Source organism: Stigmatopora argus, chromosome 11 (genome assembly GCF_051989625.1).
Source record: "Stigmatopora argus isolate UIUO_Sarg chromosome 11, RoL_Sarg_1.0, whole genome shotgun sequence".
NCBI lineage: Eukaryota > Metazoa > Chordata > Actinopteri > Syngnathiformes > Syngnathidae > Stigmatopora > Stigmatopora argus.
Window position 1 is genome coordinate 11,916,354 of NC_135397.1, and position 21,740 is coordinate 11,938,093.

The following is a 21,740-nucleotide window of genomic DNA, read 5'->3' on the forward strand; positions in this document are numbered from 1 at the left end:
ACACCAAAATTATGGTGTGCGCATGACCAATAATTGAGAATATTTGAGTTATTTTTAAGAAAGTGTGAAAAATCCATGTCCCTTTAAAAGGCAATGCACATCCAGCCTCCTACAAGGAATACATGCACATGCTTGGGTAGTATTTTTTTCTCAAAATGGAGCAATGAGAACGGTCCAGGAAATGATGGCCTTTTTCTAAGCTTTTCTTTGTATTTTGGTGTTGTTTACTTTACTTTTTGTTTTCATTCATTCCCAACTGACGCTGTATTTGGGTATACATTACGTGTATGTGTGTGCACACAAATCAATGACCATGCCAGGAATGTGATCTAGCACACCCTCGAGGAAGGTTGAGGGGGTGGGGGGCTACAGCGCTAGATAGGGAGGACATCTAATTTCATTCCCTGTCATGAGTCATGAAGTTAAGCAAGACCAAGAAAATAGACTATTGCCTAAAAATAGAATCAGCAATGTGAACTCTGTTTATCTTCTAAGCCTTTCTAATCTCACCAACAATACTTTTCAGTCAAATAACAGAATTTATTTATTTCCTCCTTGTAAATAAATAACATCTATGGGTGGACCATGCGGTCCATTAACTCAGAGGAAGTTGCTGTGTGTGAGAAGAGACCAAATATCCGAATCAAAGTGGGCCCAGATGAATTTTTAATGGGATGGCTACCTAATGGCACACTAAACAGTGAATACAGACACTGCCGCATGACCACTGCAACAGAAGCAGCTCGTTTTGGGAAAAATGCTCGGAGCAAATCTGAAAACTAAACCAAAGCTGCAGTTTGAGTCAAAAACAATGATAAAGACAGGGGAAGAAACATTTAAAACTAATGTATGTGTGTAGTGCGGAGAGATATCTTAGTAATGCTGGACTATTTTAGCCAATCAAATACGCGTATCCCAGATTCTCCGTTTTACCTGGTGACCAGATTAACACGTGTGCTGATGTAAATTACATTACAAAATGGCCACACTCGTTAGTGGTGGCATTTTTTTGTTTGCAATCCTTACTTTCTCCGTTATAATATGTCTAAGAAATTTGACTTTTGTATTACTACATGCAATGAGCAATAGTTTCGTATGTGAAGATTATTTTCATTAGATGTTGTCTGTGTCTTTAAGGAAAATGTACTGATGCACTTTGCTTTATTGTCTTGTTTTTAATGTTACAAATGATCTAATGTGCACAGACTAATAAAAGTATGGTTGTTAAAGACCAGAGTATCCTAGCAGTAGCCAGTGGGGTAGACAGTAACATTATTTGTGGAGACTATGGCCACCCAATACGGCCACCATTATCTGAATGTTCCACAGTCCTTTTTCTATGTTTGGCTATATAGGGTTTGTGTAGAAAACTGTCCTTCCACCCTAAGTTGGGAAAGACTCCAGCTCCTTACTACCTTGAACACGAAATACCTAACTAATATCATGCCTGCCAATGACTGGGAATAACTTCAATTCAATTTTGATCATTCTTTGCTAACCTTGTCTAAAAAATTGAAAATCCCAGTAGTGCAAACTAAAACATTCCAACAACCATTGTCTTAAAAAACAACTAACTAAAACTAAAAGATGTAAAAAATGCATTATTAACACTGAATTACTTCATGTGAACAGAGGAAATAAATAAAAAAGAGTTAGAGATTGCAATTAACAGATTTTGTGACGAGGATAGGACTAACACGCTGCAATCCAAACACACAAATGCACACATCTTCACACGTGCACATCTTTATGCACACACCCACTCTCATCCTCACTGCATTCTGACCGGGCTCCATGAGTCGCGTCGTCGTAGCGCATGATAACATCACCGACACACGTCATCCTACCATGCGGGACGCATCCACAGCATCCTCGTTTTCTGTGCACCGCGGCAGTATGGCAGAGGTGAGACATGCATTCTTTCCTTCTCCACCTGGTGCATTAATGTTAGGCTGGTTCTGCAGAGCTGATGTTTTGTTAATAATGACTGTATGTCCCTTTATTTCCCTAGTTTTGTGTAATTTGAGCGGTAGTTATAACTGTTGCTATTGCTTAAGTTAAAGTGCTAGAATGTAATTAAGAGTACTGATGAGGCGAGGAGTCGTCAGCACCATGGACAGGGGCGAGCTCACTGTTCTCCATTCTATTAAACATTAAAGGATCACATTAAATCACTGTTATAATGAATAATGCAGTTCCAACAACACAGAGTAGCTGTGCTGTTTATGCTATTCAGAGACATTGAATATTTTGCACAAGCTGAGAGAAACAATGTTTTTCCTAAGACAAGCCTCATTATTGTAACACAATGTATCAATTCAACAGTGTGCTTATTATTGCAGTTGAAGTAGCCCACACATACGGAGAGATATTTATTACATCTTGAAACAGGTAAAAGTACAGCTCCACAGTTCTACAACCCCAATAATAAACATGGCAAATAAAAAATAATAATTCCTTCACTGTCATAACGGCAAACAATTTGGACTGAGAGGGCTGACAGTTATCATTCAATGTGAGCCACCACCATGACTGAAAATTGACTTGATGTCTGCCCCTTCATTGGCAGGCAATGAGTTTATAGATGCATATTGTGCAGATGTACCTAATGTATTGACCAGTGTGTGTACACACAGTCTGTGCTTCAAGCCAATAAAAAACTCAGCTCTTGTGTATGACCTTTATGATGTCCTTTTCAAGCTAAAGGCATAGCCACCTCAGTTATCATAATAATGATTTCACAGGGCATGCAGTTTGCTGGTGCATAATTTAACTTGACCTAGAATATGGTCTAATGTAGTGTATTAATTTACAGTCATGCTGCTGCCTTTGAGATATGCTAGCCAGTATGGATACTCAATCCAGTTCATAAATATTGTACATGTGCACTCCAAAACAACTGTGCCTCACTGTGCAAGCAGGTAGAATAGAAATGGCTTTAACCGATGAATTATCCATGGCTTATGGTAGTTGTTAGTGTCCATCAGTGCTGTCAAACACTTTACTTCCTGTCTCCACCACTTTTATCTCTCTAATTTTATCAAGATCATAAATAAAATATTTTCCCTTTTACCTTGAACCAGGCAGTCCACGTTTAAAAGTCTTCAATCCACAACCATAATTTAATTGAAAATATACAAAGTATAACAAGCACTGTTGACAGTGGTTTAAAAAAAAATAGTAAGATCCAATGCAAGAGAAGTATCAACATTTTTCTTACAATCAAGCCTTGTAGTGAAGGTCAGATTGGCCAATCACAGAACAAAGATCTGATTGTTACTTTAATCGACTCATTAATGTATTCATTTTTGGCACCACTTATCCTCACATGGGCCGCGGGGGTGCTGCCGGTGAGGGACACCCTAAATTGGTTGCCAGGCAATCATAGGGAACAGGGAGAGGGACAAATATTCACGCACACACTGATAAAAATGCTGACTTAATGTATAAGAAAAAAAAAACCCTGCTTGCAGTTAATATTTATACATTTAATGCACTTGAATAAAGAGTTTAGTACGGATTTAGTTAATATGAACAAACTGTCTAAAAAATGAGTTTGCGGAATGAGCTCAAATATCACTTTGCTCCCCGTGATAATTGATGCCATTTTGTTGCCGCTGTGTCACGAAGTGTATCTATTTATAGAGCAACTTGTTCATTGCGGTGGGCAGCAAGCTGTGTTATGTACAGACAGCCAAGGGGGGTAATTTATTCATTGACTTTTTTTTAAGATATTTAAAACTCATGCAGATCTAGAAACCACATTACTTTTTCTGAAGATTTTGAGGTGTTACCAGAACAAAATAGTGGCTTTTATTCAGAGTGTAATGTCACAAAAATCTCCATAGTTCTCATTCATGCAGTACACAAGAACTACAATAAGCTAATTCAACGTTTTTCTCATTTGGCTAAAGTGTAGTCATGGGTGTGATCCAGCGAGAACGAGTTGAACACAAATAGATGCAGAAACCTGCAAATGAAGAAAAGGTCTTAATCATAGTAAGGCAGTATATTCTAGTCCAGGGGTAGGAGGGTGCCAAGCCATGTGATATTTTAGAATTTAGAAGTACTAGGTAAGTAAATGTAGAGCCAGTGCAAATTAGCTTGTATAGGAGTAATGTGATCAAACTCTCTAGTCCTAGTTAGAAGAATTTGCAGAAGCATTCTGTACTATTTACTGGCTTTTAAAACTACACATGCCAATAAAAGAGAGCAATACATTTCAAAACGCATGGCAGGACGTGAAGACTTTGTCACTATTGAATAAAGATGGGTTATTTGCAATGTTATGGAGATAGTAATATTCTCTAGAGTAGAGTAATTTAGATCAACATAGTGTGGCCTTATAGTGTCCCACTTTCTTCACTGTAGCATTTTCTCTCAAAGCAAATGGCTGTTTGGACATTAAAGTCTCAACATGCTTTCAATAGAAGAGAGTTGCTGTTAAGTGCAATTGGGCCAAGTGCTTGTAAAAGAGCTGAGAGGACTGACAACGTATTTCTGAGTCAAAGCTGACAAGCAACGCGGTTTAAATTAGTTTTTAATGGGTTTGTCTCATCCTATGAAGTTTCACAGCCTCCAAGAGATGAAGCACAGTGCTTCATTGGTAATGAAGGTATTCATACAGAGGGACTACAGTGAGGGTACCGTCTGCCGCTTCCAGACCAAGTTTCCACCTGAACTGGACAGCCGGGTGAGCATGTATATATTTTTAAACTATAATTAAACAACAGGGATGTGTTCAATGAAACCATGTCTACAATACTTTCAAAAGCTTTGATGTATGCTCTTCACATAATTATGAATGGAATGCACCACACATTCAGTAACTTGCTTATTTCTCTGCTTGCACCTTGATGACCAGCAATCTCAATCATCCCAAAACTAAGTTGGGTCTGGAGGGGCAACAATTCTGAGTACCTTAGCATGTACTCTATTATTAAAGGAAACCTGATGTTACTGTTTTAAACAATGGCATTCATATTTATTGGGATATATTCACATACCTGCTCCTAAACTAGATTCATTGTTGTGCTTATTTAATTTCCCAATGAAAACAAAGGTAGCACTTTTGCAGGGAAAATTGTCAAAATTTTGCTAAATATACTCTTTCCTTGTAAAAGCTCCAACATCAGCATTGTGTGTGTTTGATGACCACCATTATACTCTAACCCTGCCAAGTACAATAATTACCCTTCAACCTTCCCACTATAGGAAATGTCTGATTCACTTCACATTAAATGTGCTCGATCAGCTGCTCACAGGCTTCACATTTTCATTTGGTAATTTGTTTCTCATTGCATCATGACACGTGCACTTGTCTTCTTTCCAAGTAGATCGAGAAGATTTTGTTGGAGGAAACGGTCAAGACCCTAAACTCATTCTATGCCGAAGCTGAAAAGATTGGAGGCCAGTCATACCTGGAGGGATGTTTGGCTTGTGCCACAGCCTATGTCATCTTTCTATGCATGGAGACACGCTACGAAAAGGTTAGTGAGCACCACAGGAAATGATGATGGCGGAATACAGTATGTGGACTGTATACCATATAAAAATTATCGTTTTTTTTAACATAACATTATTTCAGTGCAGTCACTGGCCACCTGCTGAAGTTAAGCACACTTGTTGGCCTTCTTTTCACTGAATTGCGTGCTTGAATGCACTCCCGCACTTGGAGGTCACAGTTGTTTGCGCCCGCATGCGTCAAAGACACAGCAGCTACAATCTGATGGCGTGATAGCTTAATACACCTTGCTGTGAGGTGCGCACACACACCTGCGTGCAACTGAGCAAAGCACAGCACGCCACACAAGGTCCGTCCCGACAAAGGCCAGATGATAGGATAGTCGCATGTACAGCCTTTGATCACCTGCTGCTGTTATAGGCTCAAACTACAGCTGCTCAAAGCCCCAGCATGCCTCGGTGAGCCAATCTTGACTACCCACATCAATCACCTCCGTGGTTTTGTCACTTTTTATCAACATTTCCTTATCAACAGAAGGCACTGGGCGCAGCACAGAGTTGTTTATGGCTGTGTTTAAGCCATGCAGAAAGGCTCAGGTCAAGGCTCCTTTCATGCCTTTTGTCTGCTGGTTGAGGAGATGCTATCGGCTTCACTGGAGAGTGACTTTATTGACTCGTTGACAAAATGAAGCCGACTGAATGATGATGACAACAAGTGTAGCCACCCAAGTGGATCTTTGATAAGAGGCCTCACGCACTAGAGAAAGCGTGAGCAGAATCAGAGGTACGCCCGACTGCCCGGATGCTTGTGGTCCACAAACCTCAATGGACACTGATTGCTTTTAACATGTTGTGTTACGCCTTTTTGCCTTCATACACAAATAATATGTCCATGAATTATTTTGCCTGTTGCTTTTTTTTCATGGACCCCATGACTATGTTGCGCCGTATTAATAGTAAACACTATATTTTTTAAGTAACATTTTTAACATTGATGAGTACAACATTGTTTTTCGACAGATGGGCAAGACCATTTGTAGTTGAGGAAAATAATAAAAGTTACATGTAAAACATTGTATTTTTATTTAATTGGAATATAAACTCACTATTTTCAAGTAGTTGACTAATTATTACTAAATCAAATCAATTGTAAAATGTATTTACAATAAATAAATTAACCCATTATCTGCAAACCTACATACTGAAAACTTACTAGGCTGCCCACCAATAACCAAAAAGGCAGAGGATTCTTTAATATTATTGTAAGAAATTGTAACATAAAGCACACTACCACCAAGTGGGAATGGATCTCATGCTGCTATACCAAAGTCAGGTGAATGAACCACTACAGCAGACCCCTGCCCATTACGTGGATCGCGATCTATTGATAGATAGCCAAGGAACTATTGGTAGATTGCCAAGGTACTATTGGTAGATCGCCAAGGTACTGTTGGTAGATTGCATGACAATAACATTTGGATCCCTCCCCTCCTTCCTTTGCTAGGCTCTTATAAATTTGGCATGTCGGCAGTAAGCTTTAATTTGAATCGAGAGTGGATTTTCTCCCCCGTTCCCTGCCGCTCCCATACATATTGTTAGAGCCTAATGTGAGATATATCATTACATAATTGCTGAGCTTTGTCAGTGGCCTGTGAAAAAGTTTGAACAAACCTTCAGTAATAGCTTTCCAAAAATGTGGTATGTTAGAAGTGCAATCAGTGGATTGCAGTCAGGTGCTTCTCGTGTCAGCACACCCCCGTTGGTTAAAGTGTATGTGAAACAAAAAGCTGCCGGACCGCTTTGCTCACCCCTGAATTCTAACCATAACAATTAAGTGGATCGCAGGTGGTTGGCTCATTCAAAAGTAGATCTTGGAGCAAAAATGTGTGAGCGCCCCTGCATTACAGGGTACTCGGACTTTTGGTCGCCGGACGTTTGGTCACCCGGAAGGTTATTGATAATTACCATTTAAAATTGTTGCTCAAATTCCCTAAATACAAACTGTGAATTATTATTTTGTCATACTTAATGACGTTTGGTCGCTGGACGTTTTGAAGACCAAACGTCCGGCGACCAAACGTCCGGCGACCAAAAGTCCGGCGACCAAAAGTCCGGCGACCAAACGTCCGGTCACGGCATTACAGCATCGAGTGGCTTAATGGTATTTTTTGATAGGCTATAAAAATACCGTCATTTTAATATATTGAATGTGTACAGATTATTTGAAATCTGGAATTTGTGTAAGACAGCAGTGATATTAAAGAAACAAATATATTTATAAACCTAAGCAATAGTAAGCACTTCTTAACGGTTGATGACTAGTTAGGCCACACAAGAAATTAGTATACATCACACATGCTGGTGTATTAAAGTTCCCAATTTGTTTTGACTTTTGTAGTATCTTCTTTTATATTTTGTTTATTACCTTAATGGTTTATATCATACCATTATAGTACCTTTAATTGTACAAGGATCATGCTTCCTCTGCTATTATAACTGAACATTTTTCCATGTACCCCTTGGGTTTCCTCAATCTATTAAAAGTTTTCACATAGGAAATAAAAAATGCACTTCAATTTTATGGCTAAAGAATTTAATTCTTCCTTATCAGCATCATTTTCCTGTCATCCTTCGCTGCCAAAGACAGGAAGAAATGTTTATGACTGCAGTTTGGTCTCTGCGTTGGGTTTGAGGGCTCATTGCACATGTGGACAGCTGTGTCTGCAGCTGTAGAAGGTTTTTGCTATCTCCGAGGAGCCTTTATCAGGATTGCAGCAAAGCCTCTGTGGCTCAAGTCTCTTGATGCAATGCTGGAATGAGCTGCAGGTCAACTCAAATAAGCAATGGGCTCTACCATACAGTAAATTTCTACAGGAATGTAATTTTTTGTTTTTTAACAACAGAGTTCTAACATGAGTATGTTAAATACTTTCATTAATAGCAATTACCTATCTAGTGCATAATTAAACCATAAAGTAATTTTGCTCAGTTCTATTTCTGAAAATGTGTCAGTGAGAGATCCACTCCGCTCTTCCAACACACTTTTATTTAACGTTGTGGAAATTAACATAATAGCTACCTCGTCCTCTCAATTTAACTACATTTTAGGTCTCAATTCCTGGATGGCCGCCTTATAGTGTAGTGGTTCACTAGCCTGACTTCGGCCAGGTCAGGTGCGGGCTCTATTCCCGCTGATGGCCGTATGATTGTGAGTGTGAATAGTTGTTTGTCCCTCTGTGTTCCCTACGGCGACCAATCTAGGGTGTAGTCTGCCTCTCGCCCAAAGTGGGATGGGATAGGCTCAAGCCAACCCCGCAACCTTTACAAGGATACCCAGTACGGAAGATGAATGAATGAATTCCTAGATAGCAGAAAAAAGCAGTTATCTATTCTGATTTCTAGAGAGATATATTCTTTACCTCAATTTCCAGCACTAGCACTATTCTTAAATTATTCATCACAACTGAAATTCTTGGCAGTACATTAGGCTCCGATCTCACACTTTATTTTGCATTTAGAACATTTTTTTTACCAATTATAGAACAAAGCCCCGTCTCGCTGTCTAAGACCGATACACTAATGCATGCTTTTATCACTGCTCTGCCTTCTGGTCTACCCTCCAAAAAAGGAATATTTCGAGTATACAATTACCATACAGAATTCCTGATGAAGATCTGAGGGTACGAGCATGTAATACCGATTTTAAATTATTGCGGTGGCTCCTTTGGTGTTCCAAGAAAGATTTGAACTGCCTGTCTCGGGCCTTCCTATCTTTATGAACCTCGCTAAACCAGTAAACCCTCGTGAGATTTGGTGGCTGCTGAGGTTCGTGCCTTTTTGCTTCATTCCAAGCAGCATCATTTCAGCACAACTGCTCCCATTAATGTTGCTTCCCAGCAAATATATACATGTATGCATTGTAAGTGTTTTTAACTGCCACAATTTCTTTCTTGAAATCGTCTCGCCCTTTCTCACTCTAGGTTTTGGTCCCACAAATTATTTGCCTCTTCATTGCCTCATGTTCTTCTCCAGTCATCAAAGTAACAAAACATGTTCTCCTCATTATAATCTATCCAAAGAAGTATTCAGAAATGGATCATTCATTTTGTGAACGGCTCATCCTTGATCGGGTTGCGGTGGATGCTGGAGTATATTCCAGCTACCTACCTGCGGGAGGCGGGCTACACGGTACACGGTCGATTGGTCGCCGGTCTTTTGGTCGCCGATCTTTTGGTCGCCGGTCTTTTGGTCGCCCGGAAGGTTATTGATAATTACCATTTAATTCGTTGCTCAAATTACCTAAATACAAACTGCGAATTACTATTTAGTCATACTTAATGCCCTATTAATTATTAGGCTATAGAAAAGCTCCAAATTTCCCGGACTTTTATTGTTTTTTGTTGGAGAACCTGTTAAGACCCTGGCTGATGTACCTTCCTAAGGGGACAACTCATGTAAACTCTTATACACTCATACGTCGGCTCAGTGAAACTGCTCATGGCCATTGTTGGCTTTTATTGATGCATAGACCGTGTTGTTTTACCTTGTTTTGTTGCCGGTCTTTTGGTCGCCCGTTGTCGCTGTCCGGGCGACCAAAAGACCGCGACCAAAAGACCAACGACCAAAAGACCGACGACCAAAAGACGGCGACCAAAAGACCGGCGACCAAAAGACCGGCGACCAATCGACCGCACACGGGGCTACACCTGAACTGGTTGCCAGTCAATCACAGCTGATTAGGATAAGGTGAAGTCAAAAACCTGATGGACATATTTCCTACTATTCTCCCTCTGTACACAGATGAGCAAATGATGGTAGTGGCCTTTTACAGCAGTGTTGACAGCTTTCTTTGTGGCTGCAAGGCCCAGTGGAGAGGAGTTCAGCTGTCAGACCCACTTAGACTCTTTCCAGGGGATGCGTGGCATATCAGCATTGATGTTGTCCGCAGAGGCACATAGCCCATGCTCAATAAGCTGCCCTAATTATGCCACTTAAATCTAATAGCTGTCCTTCCAGCATGACTGGACATCAGTCAACACAAATCCTGTGGATATGTGGCAAAATTTGTTCTGCTCTGCTTTCCACAATAAACATGCTTTGATTTGCGATCCAAAGGCGGTTGAGAGATGAACTATGTTTTGTAGGGATTTCAACATACTGCTTTGTATTCAAGGAACCATGAATGCACAGAAATAATTACAGTGGTGGCAAAAAAAATGTTTGGTAATGCTGATATTTGGGAGAGCATTCATGTTTTATTCATTCAAAGTTGTTATCTGATATATTCCCATGTTGAATTTCAGGTTTTGAGGAAGATAACTAGCTACATCCAGGATCAGAATGAGAAAATCTATGCTCCACGAGGGCTGCTGATCACCGACCCCATCGAAAGGGGAATGCGAGTCGTATCCTTCTGGGAGCCCGGTGCCTCTTTTTCCTCCTGCCATTCAAAGAGCAATAGCACATTGAGTTACTGAAATTTGAAACAAAGCATTTAAAAAAACATTTGAAACTCAAGATGAGATTAGATTTCACCCATATCAAAACTGGAAATCATAATTCACAAAATTTACCCAAGAACAATAAACCTAATACATTGCTTCTGCTTTAATGTGACAAAAGTGTGGCAAATTCAAGCATGTTGTGCAGAATTCCTTCCTTAATCTCCTTTTTGTAGCTGGAGATAAGCTTGTTCGAGGACCGCGGCTCAGGCAGCTCAAGCCCCAGCAGCAGCACGTTGTCGACAGGTGGCGGAACACGATGACTGGAGGGCCAGCGCCAGGTTTATGGGTACCAAACTAGGGGAATCGGGACACTTGCTAACATCCGCATGCTAAAACACGAGAGCACTCGATTCTGAGAGGGGATTCATGCTGAGACCAATAACAATACATCTCGGTAACAGGAGGAATGCACACCGAGTGAGATGAATGCCAGATCATGTTTACAATTCAGTGCCAACACCATCTTCTATATCTACTTACCATTTTTCTGATTCTGACTATTCCTTTCATTTCCCATGAGTCCATCTAAAAGTTATTGCTGATTTAGCGGGCTTAAACCTGATTACATTCTGTCATAACACCTAAGTGACTGAAGGTTAAGAGGCAGGATATATATGGTGGTGCAGCCATTCACTTATTGAATAGAGGAAAATTACCACTCGCTCTTTGCAGACATGTTTTCAACTGTAACTGGTTGGGTCCAATAGATTTTCAGAGCCTGAGATTAGTTATGTGCTTCCCAGGTATGCCAGTTTGGTGACCTCCTCGTCTGGTTCAGGATTTTAGTTTTAGAAGCTCAGAACTTCTGTAGAGAAGGTTTTAAAAGAGAAAAATTTCACTGCTGTCATCTTGACCTACCCCTAGGTGATCTTAAATTTTACTTTAGTGCCACTTTAAATAACGCCAGCTGTACAATCTGGGCAGGAAGAGGGCAACAAATGTACTGCTTAGTGCTGAAATACTGGTTTCAAAATGCAGTGGGCAAATTTACATTAAAATATAATTTCTGTTAAATTCTGATTAAGATATGAAAATGATGATTTTTATAACCCATCATTTCACTTCATGCAGGCTAATATATATGAGATCATATTTATATATTTAGTTATAAATCTGTCTATGCAAGCATTTTATTCACATTTCAGTGATGGATATAGATAAACTTTCTGGTGCTAAATATATTCTTTGTAACATTAGCCTTATTCATCGGGGTATTTTTGTATTTTCTTGGCTAATACTATAATGTTGGAACTCAAGTTAAAATTCCCACCCTACAACACAGCTGCAACTCCTATTCCCTCGCAAACCAAAATATTGCAAATGTTCTCCAAGAGACAACAGAATAAAGACATGGACATTTTTTTGTCCGCAAATCAGCCATTAGTTAATACACACACAATTTGGCAGACATTTTAAACGAGCTGGGCCACAGTATTCACTGAGGTTCAATATAGACTCTGCAAGACTGCTTGCAATAAAATAAATACATTGACATGAAATTAGGGAATAAGAGTCAGACAGATGTGAATATAACTAATCTAAAAAAATCAAATTTAATACATATATGTCGTTAATGACTTGCCTGTTTCTTCACTTTTGCAGAAAAGTGACAAGATTTAGAGTGTCATTTGTGTTTTGTACTGCTGTAAGCACCGTTCTAGCGCTCCCTAGAGTTTGCTTGACACAACTATTTTCTTCCATATAATGTATACTTCAGTGCTTCCTAACCGTTTTAATGCCAAGACACATAAATTAGATGGGAAATCTCCCCAAAATATGTACATTCTGCTTTAATGTTGATCTCCTCTCAATCTACTTATTATTTCATTTACTTGAGCTATCAAATCCGGGCCTGCTTATTTAAAGAAGCTATTTTCCTGTTGTATACGTACATGGCGACAGAGTTAGTTTGTTCAATCTATGCCTAACCTAACCTAACCTCTGTCTGAAACAATGTACTGTAACTGAACTATTAGTATTAGTGGCAAAGATAAGCAGACGATTGTTATTCCTAATAAATAAATGCAAGATTTTCAGATCAATTAGATGGAATTGTATATTTCTCAAAGCACACTCTGGATTACCGTCTTAATACATCTCTTTTCCCACCTTTTTCATGTTTTTTTTTTCTTGTGCTCATCTTTGTGTGAAGAGTGTGTATGGCTCTATCTCTCTAAACAGCTCCTGTAATTCACTAAACTCAATACAACAAATCCTGAAAGGTCATGTTGTGGACGTGTGCAACCTCCTCAGATTTGTTGTCATCATGTTTCGCAGTGGATGCGTGGTACCCTAATCTGGTGCTGATGGACTGAGACTTTTTTTTAAAAAACTATTTATTGCCAATAAGCAACAAAACAGCTCTCTGAAAGATGTATTTAAAAAGAACAGGGAGCATTCATGTGAATATGGGCAACTTACCATGGCCTCCTCCTTAGGCTGTGCAGAAAATGTATGCTTGTAGGTGTGTATATAATGTATTTTTTATATGGATTTTTTACGATCATTCATTCTGCAACCGGTAAAATGAGAATCTTGACAGTATATTGAAATAGCTTCATGTGATATCAACTGTTAATGTTCCATACTACCTCTAACATTTTCTATACACTGAACAAACATATTACAGAACATACTCATTTACTCCCCCCCAAAAAATTCAGACCACAAGTAGCCCAAATAGCGGCCCGGTTCAAATCTGCGTGGGTTTCCTCCCACTTTTTCCAAAAACATGCATGGTAGGCCGATTGGACACTCAAAATTGCCCCGAGGTATGGGTGTGAGTGTGCATGGTTGTCCGTCTCCTTGTGCCCTGCGATTGGCTGGCCACTGATTCAGGGTGTCCCCTGCCTTTGGCCCGGAGTCAGCTGGGATAGGCTCCAGCACCCCCCGCAACCCTAATGAGGATAAAGCAGTTCAGAAAATGAAAAGTAGCCCAAATAACATTTATTCTGTCGTCATTTAATATTTATTTTGCTGTGGCTCTCTATTGCAATATGGGCTGTCTTCCTCAAGAATATATGATTGATGTGTTTAACATATACAAATGTGTATTATATAATATACAAAGGTATTATATAAATATTATAGAAATATCATATATAGTAATAGTGATCCAGGTAGTCAATACAACACTAAATATACTCCAAACTGCAATTCGTAGACAGGCAGTAAGTTTTTTAATGAAGATACTACACGCCATGAGTGTGTAGATAATATGCCTTCCAAAATATACACAGAAAAAAGTGCATAGTGGGTGAAAATGTGTCAACGATGAGATATACTGTGAGCTGATATGTGGTTCGAGGTTTTCAGCACAGTGACTTCTGATTAATGAAGACAAGAAAGTGGAGATTATTTCGGACGTGAATGTGTTGTAATGCAGCAGAGAAGTTCTCTTTATCACACTCTCCATTAACCTCTGGGCCAAAACAAGCATAACACCTGCGTGTCAAGTAATGATGTATAGTCCACGTATATGTACATTCCCACATGTTTATCTTTGTACATAGTGCGCTTAAGAGACACCATTAGGTCATCATGTACACTACTGTATATGAATAATGCATATTTTACTCTCTATTCAGAGGATTTTTTAAAATTTCTTTTTAAAGTTCTAAACACTGAGGTGTTGAAAGTCTATGGAGAAATACGAAAATGCTGACTCAGGCAAAAAGAATGAATTGATGAGTTGGGATGCATGATTTAACTAAAGAGAGAAAAAATACAGCATTTTCTCTTCTGTTTAAACTGGTGTGTTATTAAATATATTTTGCACTTTTTGTCAATTTAATTGTCAAGAGACTAAACTGATGAAACTGAACTGTGAAGCTGATGGTCTTTATCCAAAATGAATGCACTTTGTGGTCATTTGAGGTCCAGGATGGACATATACACATACACATTACCACATAACAGTGACTAGAAAGTTGGGTTTTGTGGTTTGAGCTCCAACCATTTACTCTCAGTGAGTGGAAGAAATTTCGCCTACTAATCAAATAATGCCGTAATCTCGCTGTCCATCTTGATTGCAACATCTGGCTCTTTAATTGTTAATTGCTCTAGTATGTAAGAAGTTGGCACTATCAGAAATAGTATATTATCAGATACAAATGTTTGTAAATTACTGGATCCGGATTCAATTCATTCATATTCCCAGCCACTTATCCTCACAATGATAGCGGGGGTGCTGGAGCCGATCCCAGCTGACTATTGGCGGAAGGTGGAGGACACCCTAAATCGGCTCCCAACCAATTGCAGCCAGATTCAATACAAGTCAGAAAAATAATATATAAATATTCCTAAATTGTGATCACATTATAAACTAATCTCCAGCGCCGCAGTGGCTGCAGGTTTTCATTTCAAGCGATGAAGAGGATGCATTTTCACTATCTGGTGTCTTAAAAATGTAATCAGTTGAATGTCGGCAGCTTGTTTTAGAAGAAGCCTCATTGGTTAAAGTTTGTTCATAAAGCCAATGATGACATGCTGAGATTTCCACACCTGCCTGAGTGTATTTTTTTTCTTGGCACAGTATTTATTTAATTCTTGTTTATTGCTCTAACGATACTATGTCCAACTCTTCAATTTCCTCAAACTTTTGATGAACATTGCTCCCTCCTTTCACAAAAGTCTTTACTATTCCCTTATTATATGAAATATAGGCCGTCTCTTACACTATTTGTGTGGAAGACAAAAATAAAATCTTGGGTATGGATTGGTTGAGCTGTTATTTGAACAACCAGGAAGTGGACCATACTGCCGTGGTGTTCGAAGATGATTAAGAATGGCAGTGTACCTTGGCAAAGGCAGTACATGCTCATAATGAAGTGTACCATTGTGCTTTTGCATTTAACGCCTCAAACGTGCAGTCACTCCTTGGCTGCACCTGGAATCGGAAAATAAAAACAAGACTACACTTTCCAAACTCATCTATGTCTGTAATCACACGGAAATACGTGTTCCATAGCCACTTTACCCAAGTGCAACCGTCTGAAAGACTGGAAATTTAGAGAAATTTCAATCTGGCAAGTCTCAATGTTTGTCTTAACTGAGGCATGTACTTTATCTAAATCCAAACCTAGGTCATGGTGAAAATTTTGCTGTCAAAAGCAGCATTAGAAATGACGAAGACAACCTGGCAAATTCATGGTTTAAGAGTTATCTGAGGCAGGACGGCGCCTGTGTGGAAGGAAATGGGAGGAAACTGTAGAATTTTTGTAACTCCCTCAACAAAAGTTGCCTTTACAGTGCTTGTAAACTTTAGCTTTATGCCATGATGCATTTTAGTGTCAAATGTACCCATGCAAAATAGGGTTGTGTGATCTGATTACCGGAGCACATCTCAACCCCCCATCCCCCTCACACACACACACATAAAAAAATTGTTTATTTATTTTTGTCATTTGCCTGACAAAAGCTCGGTCACAAATGCAAATGTTTTTTTTCCAACCTTGTAGCACCAGTTCACTAGAATTTGCACCTTAATGCAAATGACTGATAAGAATAATGTCAAATAATATCTAGCTTGAGAGCATAAACAATTTAAAAGACTGTAGTCATTATTATTATGAATCCCAAAGTACAAACCACACCCAGGTGAAACCCAAAGGTTCAGTCTGAGCACTTCTGTTTATTGTACTTTTTGGCAAAATTTCCCATGCTTCGCCTGTTAGCACTGGCATGAATTTCCTCTGAATATTTAACCTCAACCTGATTGACAGTTCCTATGTTAACTCCCCTCCCATTAAAAAATGAAATAAAAAAATATAAATGTGGGTTTCCTCTTTAAGCCGAGCACCACTAACTACCTGGCTTTTAAGTGACACAGATGGTATTGTGTTAAGATCTGCTTAAAATTTCATTTAAAAAATACTGCAATGAATGTAGCTCTTTATATTATTCTTACTAACTCTGTCGTAATATGATGAAAATGGTCTGTAATTACAGCTGTTAACTCGACAGTCAGTGATAATTCTGCTGCTGCTTATCACTCATATGAATGGCTTTAATCATGCTTATTAGATCAGGCAAATGTGATAAATGACAGCATTCACATACAAATGAACACTCTAATTAAATTTTCAAGTGAATTGGAAATACAGAACGGTTTCACCCCCACAACCATTTGAACTTCCTTTTTTTGATAAGGTAACAGATCTGCTCACAAATGGATGGATACACTTTAAAGTAAAAATTGAAAAATAATTACATATGAAGATTTACGTTTCACTGAGACATTTAATTGAGTTATGAATTGAAATAAAGAACTTGTTGCAACCCGAAAAGGGGAACATGTTACAGTACTTCCTACGGTAGATTTTATGGGCCCATGCTCATTTTAAAATGAACATAATTCCATGACTGCAGCTGTGAATGCAAAATAAACACCACACAAGTTCTGGGTTATTTCACAATTTATTCTTTAACAAATCCACTTCTCTTTTAGGACAAAATATGCAACATACTGCATCTCAGCCTACATAGCTGCTCTCTTGGCGCTAAAGTGGAATGTTGACTGTGTGCTTGCAGGAAATCGAATGATTTATGATTAAAAGCAGAATGTTTCCAACATTCTAGTGTTGCTTCCCTTTGCAAATTAAATAATAAGTAGGTTGCTTCATCATTCGGGCACACATAAGAGGTACACACATGCCAAGTATTCTAAATAGAGATGAAGAATCTGCAGGGCATTATTAAAAACACAATTTTTCCAGGCTGAATTTCCTCTCAAGTCAAACTTCATCATAGTTTTCTGTTATTATATTCATTGGTGTCGTTCGGTCATCATGTATACTTCCACTCTTTCCAAAAACAATGTAGTAATACTTCTTCCAGATAATTCTAAAGTATTCCAGCAGAGGATCTGTCACAGTATTTTTTTTCCATTTATTTTTCTTGAGAATTAGCTCACACATTGACCAATCCTCTGATGGCTTCTGACAGCGAATGGCCCTTGTCATGTTTTTGTTAATGGAATTATCAAGGGAGGAAATGAGTGAAATGTTGCTCATTATTGTATTGTCTTATTCAACTAAAATGATTGCTCACCTTGGCACACGCATAAGATAAAGAAATAAGAAGACAAGTGAGTTGACCTACAGACATACGATAGTCACTGCACAATTAATGGTAAATATTGATTCAATAATTATAAAGAAAAAAAAAACAAATACAAAATATAAAATAGGTTACCGTACTTATCAACTGCACTTTGGTTGTTAACGTTTCCCCTTGTCATTTCTTTGTAGTGAAAGACTAATATTAAATAACATACAAACAATGGTGACCAATTCCAGATTTCCTAAAAAGAGGACACTTGGCCATTTCAGATGATACACAGTCTTCAGGGTCTCTGGTTGGATTGGCCAATTGATTTATAATTGTTGGTAAATAACAACTTTTAAAAATTGGGAAGAGGGACAACATAGTAATTTCATAATTAGCAATTCTTTACAAATCTCATATCGTTTAACAATGTCATAGCAGGAAGGAGACAGACTGAACAAGAAAAAAAAAAAACAGATGGCATGTAAAAACTGGCCTTGTCCAGCGGGACAAGGAAAGGACATTTGGACAGCCAAACGCAAGTCAATAACCCTTCTCTATTTGAGACCGGCAACATCTTTTCTCTACTAGTGGAGATTGGAGAGAAGAGATTTTTTTTGCAACAGTACGCCTACTTAAATACAAACAGCAATTTAAAACCGTCAGTATTTTCAGTTGCTCAAAAAGCAAAACATAGAGAAAAATAATCTTGTATGCATTGGCTCGATGTGAATGGTCTCTTACATTTGTTTGGCTTACAAAGACAGTATAACCCAAATGTAGCTTTCAACAGAATTCTCCGCTTGGAACTTGAACGATTGCAATGTCATTTAGTTGCTGTGAAAAATATTCTTTTTCATATAGTTATTTAATTTTAGAAGTAATGTGGTCCAGGTTGTTAACGCAGATATTGATATCACTGTGCTCAGCACTGTGAGTGCAAATAAAAGGGTTGGAGTTTTTGACAGAAGTTCGTACAAATATTTTGGACGCCCACGATTAAGGCAAACTCACACCCGATCCTGAAGGACTTTGCTGCATTCTCGGCCAAAAGCAGATGATGGAATTCTTTGATGTTGGTTAAAGGCAGTCAAAAGTAGATGAGCGTGCAGTTGAGCGTTCCAAAGAGAATTCATCTCCGGAGAATCGCTTGGAAATTATAGTGAGCACGCTGTCAGATGCTTAATGTTTTGGTCATAGCTCAGGCCAAAATAGTTCTTTAACTCTTTTAAGGATCACGCAGCTACAGTATGAAGCGGAGTTTGTGACTGTGCTTATTCATTAAATACTTTTAGCAACCTTCTCTTAGGTACTAAGACGTTCTAAATTTTGTGTCAATTTCTATCTGTTTTTTCCACCAAAATGCTATAGAATACTGCGATTTATCACATAATCGATTTTTTATGCACCTTTGGAAGTATTGGTATTGTCACTTTGAATTTCAATGATTTAACCTATCAAAATAGGTTTCTGTGTGCTAATAGCCCATTGACCTTTATTTCTTAAATATTCATCTAATCAGTAGGAAAAGATTTGTATGAGCAAGATGCTTAGTTTTAGGTCAAATTACATGAATGTTGAAGGCTCAGAACTTCTGTAGAGAAGGGAAATCATTTTAAAAGAGAAAGATTTCACTGCTGTCATCATGACCTTCCCCTCGGTGAAGTTAAATGGTCATTTTGGTTTGATTTGATTCCAAAGAAGGATACTTTATTTTGAGAATATCATGTTGCTTAATAAAAATGGATTTTCCCCTTAAACTTAAATGCTCTAAAACGGGCACTGTGTTCATTAAGAATAAGAAAGCAAGTAAAATTAAGTTAGCATACATTGATGGGAACGTATTTTAACTGATTGTCAGACTATTCTAAATGGAGCCAAATGTATATTTGTAATGCATAAGTAAGTTTAATAAAACAAATATGCCCAAACACAAACTTTCACATGCTAACCAATCTATATGTATATCTCATCGGTGGCCAGCCGATCGCAGGGTACAAGGAGACCATTCACACTCACACCCATACCTAGGGGCAATTTAGAGTGTCCAATCAGCCTACCGTGCATGTTTTTGGAATGTGGGAGGAAACCGGAGTACCCGGAGGAAACCCACGCAGGCCTGGGGAGTAAATGCAAACTCCACACGGGTGGCCGTGACCTGGATTCGAACCCAGGACCCCAGAGTTGTAAGTCTATATGTATATGAAAAATAATTTTTGATTTAAAGGAAAAAAATGCAATGTTATGGATTAAATTGCATATGTTTTTATTTGCTTTGCTTTGTATTCTGGGCACATGAAGTGCATGGAATTACATTTATTTTGACGAATGAAATATAATTTTGCTTAGCATTTTTATAGATATATATAATTTGTGAGGTCATGTGGATTCCCGTAAATAAAATGAAACCCCATGCCTTCACTAAAAAGGATAATTTTCATGTTCTTTGCTGTGGTGTAGAATCATTATTACTTAACGAAATGTAACCAATCACTGCTGACAGATGGTATGGCATATGTTCCCTTGTACACTCACACGCAAAGCTCCACACACACACACACACGGTTTGTAGCTTGGAAACGTGGTGCTCCTTAAATGCAGAATGAAAATGGCATTGTGCATGTACAGACGGCAGCTTCAACGTGTCCCTAATGAATGGGGCTGGTGAAGCTGGTCAGTTTGATATTTTATTCTCTTCAGCTAGCACTGTTGACTTGGACTCATTTCAGATCATTTATTAGACACAAAAATAAAAGAGAAAAATATGAAGAGATGAAAAGAGGGCTACGCTGTTCTAGCATGCTCCCTGCAAGTTTCTGTCAAGCCCCAAAAGTGATGCATAGTGAAAATCATGACTGATATCACAGATCATTAGTTTCTTTTAGGATAGAAGAAAAGGAGGATTCAATATTTTCGTTGAGTTTCTGTACATCCTTATTATAATGGAGAAAGAAGGTGCCTACTGTAGTCTACTCTGGATGTAGTTGAAGATGAAAGGAAGCACGCTGATGGGTGATAGCCAGAGAGAAATAGCTGACCATGTGCATTCCGCAGCGGACCGCGTCTTCCCAAAGTAAGCGACCTGGGCTGTAGAGAGAAAAAGACATTGGCCCAAATCTTTGCCTTAATGTCTGGTAACAGAATCACACAGGAAAAGAGGATTAGTAATAGGGTGAAGGAATTGGACCAGGTTGGAGATGTTAGCAGCATGAAACCTTGAGTCCAAGCCAGTACAGTGGAACCTCTGAACTGGATTTCAATTCATTCTCTGGCTGGTTTTGGATTAGTTTTACACATGGCAGCCACAGCTAACTTTTTTAAAACAAGTACAAAAAGGAGTACTACTTGTATTTAAGAGTGAAACAAGTCCTGTGTTTTCTGGACTATAAATCACACTTTTTTTCATAGATTGGCTGGGTCTCCAATTTATATGTCTTTTCTTTTTTTGACTCTGACCCCCAACAGCTTACATTGTGTTTTTTAGGCTATATTTATACAATAAACTGTACATATGTTACAATAACAGGTGCCTATTTTTTTCAGTTGTTCTCTATTTTTACTATTACTTTAATATAAAAACTGCCCCACCCAAAATGCGATCATTATTTTTTTTACCTCTCATTGTGCATTCTTTGGCTAGTGAAAATAAAGTAGAGCTTTTGGATAGATGCCCCTTCTCATTGGCTGTACAAATTCATTTCAGTGGTAGAAAATGATTTGCTTTTT

The 21,740-nt window shown here is 38.5% G+C and overlaps 2 protein-coding genes across 3 annotated transcripts in view; one reads left to right on the top strand and one right to left on the bottom strand.

Moving 5' to 3' along the window:
- The first annotated feature begins 1,758 nt into the window (after positions 1-1,758).
- LOC144084657 (golgin subfamily A member 7-like) lies at positions 1,759-20,003 on the top strand. The gene is made up of 6 exons (XM_077613284.1): positions 1,759-1,905; positions 4,568-4,693; positions 5,337-5,489; positions 10,767-10,868; positions 11,141-11,783; positions 19,620-20,003. Exons 1-5 carry the CDS (start codon positions 1,795-1,797, stop codon positions 11,225-11,227), a joined length of 579 nt encoding a protein of 192 aa, XP_077469410.1. The 5' UTR covers positions 1,759-1,794; the 3' UTR covers positions 11,228-11,783; positions 19,620-20,003.
- Positions 17,353-21,740, bottom strand: part of crtac1b (cartilage acidic protein 1b) — a 29,609-nt gene continuing 25,221 nt past the window's right edge. For both annotated transcript variants that reach the window (XM_077613283.1, XM_077613282.1), the window contains one exon: positions 17,353-21,101. In XM_077613283.1, the coding sequence (XP_077469409.1) occupies positions 20,974-21,101 (128 nt within the window). In that variant the 3' untranslated portion in view covers positions 17,353-20,973. The remainder of the gene's footprint in view (positions 21,102-21,740) is intronic.